Raw genomic sequence first — 5,659 nt, 5'->3', positions numbered from 1 at the left:
CCCACCCCTCACTTAAGATTGGGAACTTCTTTTTTTTTAGAGTCGGGGTGTTACTGTTCTCAGGCTGGTGTCGAACCCCTGAGCTGCAGCTATCCTCCGGCCTTAGCCTCCCAGAAAGCTAGGATTACAGGCATGAGCCACAGTGCCCGGCCAAGATTGGGAACTTCTTTGATGGCTAGCCTTGTCTCTCCCTTTTGCTCTGCTCTAATTAACACTGGCTGGGGGGCCTGGAGGGACAGAGAGAAGGTGAAGGAGTCCCCCCCAGTGGTTTGCACCCACTTGAACCTAATGGTGAAATGAAGCTGCCCACACAAAGCAGCCGTATCTCCTTCCTAGGAGCCCCCAACTGCCTAGGGGCTGGGAAATGGGTACTTGGGTACTTAGCCCAGAAGAGACAGGGTGGAGGAGATGGTGGCAGGGTGGCCATCCCCGTGTCCCCTCATCTCTTTTGGCCTGTTTCTCTTTGTCTTTCAGATCAGCTCTTAGTCTTTCTGCCTCACCCCTCTTTTTAGCCACTGAGCACCGGCTCTGGGCTAGACACTGGACTAGGTGGCTAGAAATATAGACACAAATAATGCAGAGTCCTGGCTCCTGGAGAAAGACTTCAGCTCCCCTAGGTCCCTGCCTCCTGCCACCCTCAGCTCCCTTACCCATTGACACCCCCTCAACCGTCAGTTCTGGCCCTCTGACTTTGTTCTGTCATGCCTTAACCAGGCTCCGCAGTGTGTGTGCTCCCAGAGGGAAGCGACACAAAGGAAAGGGGGGGCAGAAAGGAGGGAATCCCGCTGACATCACTGCTCATTAGCATGTGTGACCTCATCAGGGGGTGGGACAATTTCCCCAGGTGTCTGGGGGGGAGGGCATTTGTGTGTGGGGGGGCGGTATTTAAAGGAAAAAGCTGACAGTGCTGCTGAGTGAGGGAGCGGGTGCTGCGAGCCGCCGATGCAGCCGGAGCCCCTGCACACGCACACGCACACCGACCTGACACCACTGACCCTGCCCCGACATGGCAGTCCACCATCTGCCTCTTCCTCCACCAGGGCACTCCCCCCAGGACACCCACACCAGGTGAGGGCTAACCTGAGCAGGTTTGGGCTGAAAACCATGGGGGTGGGAGCCGAAGCTTTGATGGGAGGTCTGAACTAGGGGTTGAAAGAGCTTGAACCCAATCAGCAAGAGGGGAGGAGCAAGTCAGGAAGTGGAGAAGACCCCTCCTCACATAAGGACTGGGGCTGGGTTAGGGTGGAGGGGGATAAGAGTTGCCGAAGTGCCCCCTCCCCCATCACTCCCAGGGGTTTGCTTGAGAAAGTGTACATGGCCCCTAGATCAGCCTCATTCCCAAGAGGCCGGGACAGGCCAGAGGGAAGGGAAGAAGGAAAGGGGCAGCCTACAAACCTGGGGATCCCGGGCAGGGGGCTAGCCTCAGGACCTGTTATAAGGGTTTCTTCTGGCTCCGGAGGCCCTGGCTGCTAGCCAAGTATTGATCCTGGGCTATTTCCAGCCTCTTTCCATCCTCCTTTGTTGTGTCTGTTGTTCCTCCTCCAGTTACCCTGACCCGTGCACTGTCACTCTCCCTTTCGCTCAGCTCACACAGGCACACACTCTCTCTGCCTCTACCTCTAGGAGAACACAATATCCTCTCCCACTCACAGGGACTGCCAGGGATGCAGGATTCTCACACACAACCATGCACAGGGGGGATGCTCACCTGCAGGGCCCCGGGAAACAGCAGCCCCTCTCACTCACACACACACACACACACACACACACCCCACGGAGATCGGACACAATCACCCCAGAGAGGAAGAGTCCTATCCCTTTGCTAGGAACAGGCTCCCCACAAAGTTTCTGACTCTGCCAATACCTACTTGCTCCTCAGAAGCTGGGCAGCAGCTTCAGTTTCTTATCCCCTCTACCCCTCCTCGGTGTGGGGAGTACCAGGGCAGGAAGCTACAGGAGGCAGGGCCTCTCGGTGGAAGGAGCGGCAGCCTCCCCCCACCCCACAGGGCCAGAGGTCTAGTCTGGGGGTGTGCCTGTGTGTTCGTGTAAACCGTGAGTGGGTATGTGAGCCTGTGTACAGGTGCCTCCCCTGCATGGGGCATGTTTTGAAACAGGTTGTGGCTGGGACCACACTGGAAAAGCCATCATGTCAGCTCCACAGAGGCTCACCAGTTCAGGCTTCTGGGGAGTCTAGTGTAAGAGGTCATGCCAAAGAAGATTCTCAGTTTCTTTAGGGTCCTGGTCATAGACTGGGTGTGGCTGGGCCTCTGAAGCCAGAGCAGCCTGGATTGAGCCCTCTGCAGATGGCTGGACATACCCCACTCATAGCCTCCTTTTCTTTGCTTCTCCCCCTCCACCCCAGAAGCAGATGCCATACTGCCAAAGAAACCAGAGAAACTGTTGGCAGGGTTCGATCTGGGTGGGCCACCCTCTGCCCCGGGGGCCCCCAGACGAAGAGGCAGTATGCCTGTCCCTTACAAGCACCAGCTTCTACGGGCCCAGGCTGTAGATGAACTTGACTGGCCACCTCAGGCTTCATCCTCTGGCTCTTCTGACTCCTTGGGCTCAGGGGAGGCAGCCCCTGCCCAAAATGATGGCATCTTCAAGGTCATGCTGGTTGGGGAGAGCGGCGTGGGCAAGAGCACTCTAGCAGGCACTTTCGGCGGTCTCCAGGGAGACAGTGCTCATGAGCCAGAGAACCCAGGTATTTGAGGGAGGTCTGTGTGGGTCGAGAGGGCTCTGCGGTCCTAGTCAGGGATGGAAGTGCTCATGACATGAGCAGCCTCTGTCAGTGCGGTGGCTCACGCCTGTAATCCTAGCACTCTGGGAGGCCGAGGAGGGAGGAATGCCTGAGCTCAGGAGTTTAAGACCAGCCTGAACAACGGCAAGACCCCGTCTCTACAAAGAATAGAAATATTAGCTAGGTGTGTGGTGTGCGCCTGTAGTCCCAGCTGCTTGGGAGAGTGAGACAGGAGGATCGCCTGAGCCCAGGAGTTGGGAGGTTACAGTGAGCTATGATGACGCCACTGCACTCTACCCATGGTGACAGAGACTATCTCAAAAAAAAGGACAGCCCCTGAAGGACAGAAGCGAAGAGAAGCTTCTCCAGTGCTTTCTGTTAAAGCCTCTCTGGAGGTGGATGAGGGTTCTCTGGTGCTGAGATTTGAGGTGTTGCTGGTTACCAGGTCTCACAAATGTTGGGGAACCTCCTAATGGGCTTTATTCCCTCTCCCTATTTCCCAACAGAGGACACCTATGAGAGACGCATCATGGTGGATAAGGAGGAAGTGACTCTAGTTGTTTATGACATCTGGGAACAGGTGAGAATTAAGATGTAGCTGCAAACAAGTGATGAAGCTGAGAGAACTGGGGAAGGGCAAAGTTTGGTTGAAGGTTTGTGGAACTGCAAGCCCTGGTTTCAAAATGTATTAGAACCTGTTCATTCTTTTGTACCATCGCAGAGAGCAAGGACCCACAGCAATGCGGGTACCACAGCCTGTGGCCATAAGAGCCACAGTCTTTCTAAGATCTTCTGACCCAGAGGAAACTTAGGATCTGAATTTGACAACTCCTTGAGCTGCAAGCCAGGCTGGGCACCCTGAAATTAACCCTATCCATAAATTTTTCAGCCTAGAAGAGTCTGATGTGACAGGACCAAAACGCAGGGCTCTGGAATATCAGGGAAGTGGGGAAAAAAAGTGAGGACTTCTGAATATTTGGACATAAAAGTTACTATGTAGAACCGAGTGGCCAAATTACATACACTTTTATAGCATTCATTTTTTAATCAAGAGCTTAAGCATGAAAAAGTAGGATGGCTACCCTAGTCTAGGAGCCTATGTCCCCAGTTCCCCCAGGTGGGGCTCACATTACTAACTTCTCCCTCCTCCACAAACATGTGCTGGGTATGGAGATTCTGGGCTGGGCGAAGTGGCTCACACCTGTAATCCCAGCACTTTGGGAGGCCGAGGTGGGAGGATTGCTTTGAGGCCAGCAGTTTGAGACCAGTGTGGACAACATAGCAGGATCCCTGCCTCTACAAAAAAGAAAAAAAATTAGCTGGGCTTTGTGGTGCACCTGTAGTCCCAGCTATTTGGGAGGCTAATGCAAGAGGATAGCTTAAGTCCAGGAGTTCGAGTGAGCCTTAATCACACCAGTGCACTCTAGCCTGGGCAAAAGAGTAAGACCCTGTCTCAAAAAAAAAAAAGGTATGAAGATTCTGCCATTAACTAGCTCTGCTATCCTAAGCAGGTGCCTTCCTTCTCCCTCACAGCCCTCATCTTTGTGGTGTAGATGCTGGACAGGATCTGCCAGTACGTACCTGCTCCTCAGAAGCTGGGCAGCAGCTTCAGCTTCTTACCTGCTCTGCCCCTCCTGGGTGTGGGGAGGCACCCCTCCTATACCTCCAGCCTTAACAGTCCACGACTCTCTCTGCCTATCTGCAGGGGGATGCTGGAGGGTGGCTGCGGGACCACTGCCTTCAGACCGGAGACGCCTTTCTCATCGTCTTCTCAGTCACTGACCGCAGAAGCTTCTCCAAAGTTCCAGAGACCCTACTTCGGCTCCGGGCTGGGAGGCCGCACCACGACCTACCTGTCATCCTCGTTGGTAACAAGAGTGACCTGGCCCGTTCCCGGGAGGTATCACTGGAGGGTGTGTATTCTGAACCAATTCCATACTGGCAATCTCAGAGGAAAGCTCTCCCTTCCAGGTCACCTCTTCTCCCTAAGGCTACTTTTTTACCCTCACATACTATACTCATTTGCATTTAGCCCCAGGCTAACCCCCAATTGCCCCACTCATAGGACCCTGAGAATATCTTCTCTTCACTCCCCCTCGCCTCTCCTCAAGGCCCCTTTCTCCCTTTCCTTCTCATCTCTACCCACCCACCCTGTGATCTCAGCCTTGATCTCTGTTTCGAGATTCACTAGTCCCAGTCCCTTTACACCGCCCGCCCGGGACTTCCCCAGGCCCACCCTCTCCCCGGGCCCAGTGCGGCCCAGTGGGCGCCTGAGCCAGTGCCTTCCTGCAGAGGGCCGCCACCTGGCCGGGACGCTGGGCTGCAAGCACATCGAGACGTCGGCAGCGCTGCACCACAACACGCGGGAGCTCTTCGAGGGCGCCGTGCGCCAGATCCGGCTGCGGCGGGGCCGGAGCCGCGCAGGAGGCCAGCGGCAGGAGCGGGGCAGCCCCGAGGGCCCCGTGCCGTCCGCGCGCCGCGAGAGCCTCACCAAGAAAGCCAAGCGCTTCCTCGCCAACCTGGTGCCGCGCAACGCCAAGTTCTTCAAACAGCGCTCCAGGTCATGTCACGACCTCTCTGTGCTCTGAGCCGCGGTCGCCATGGCCACTGCGGTCGCCATGGTCACCGCGCCCTTCGCTCGCCCCCTTGCCCCGCCCTATCCCATCCGGCTTCCTTGATCGAGGCCGTCTAGGAAACCAAAAACTCCCAGGATGCCCCGGTGTGGCCGCGGGGGCGGGCCCGGACTGGTGGGCGGTGTCCTCCCGACACCTCCGGTCCCCGCGGCGCCCAGGCGGCGAGGACGCAGACTTTGCAGGCGGGGCGGGTTCTGGCGGGTCAAGAAGAAAAATAGTTCTGCAAGGTATTTTGTTTTTTATTAATCCGCGCTTGGCCACCTGTCCTGCAAAGAGATCCTAAAAG

General features: G+C 56.0%; 1 protein-coding gene across 1 annotated transcript; it reads left to right on the top strand.

The window, feature by feature from the left end:
• Nucleotides 1–1,013: 1,013 nt before the first annotated feature.
• Nucleotides 1,014–5,369, top strand: LOC138380646 (GTP-binding protein REM 2-like; the record flags this gene model as incomplete). Its single annotated transcript, XM_069465004.1, has 5 exons — nt 1,014–1,068; nt 2,363–2,704; nt 3,247–3,320; nt 4,446–4,653; nt 5,033–5,369. Coding segments are annotated over 5 exons (975 nt in total), but the record flags the coding sequence as incomplete, so codon positions are not given.
• Nucleotides 5,370–5,659: the final 290 nt, after the last annotated feature.

Source organism: Eulemur rufifrons, unplaced genomic scaffold, assembly GCF_041146395.1.
Source record: "Eulemur rufifrons isolate Redbay unplaced genomic scaffold, OSU_ERuf_1 scaffold_630, whole genome shotgun sequence".
NCBI classification, from domain to species: domain Eukaryota; kingdom Metazoa; phylum Chordata; class Mammalia; order Primates; family Lemuridae; genus Eulemur; species Eulemur rufifrons.
This window is presented reverse-complemented; position numbering and strand designations above follow the sequence as displayed.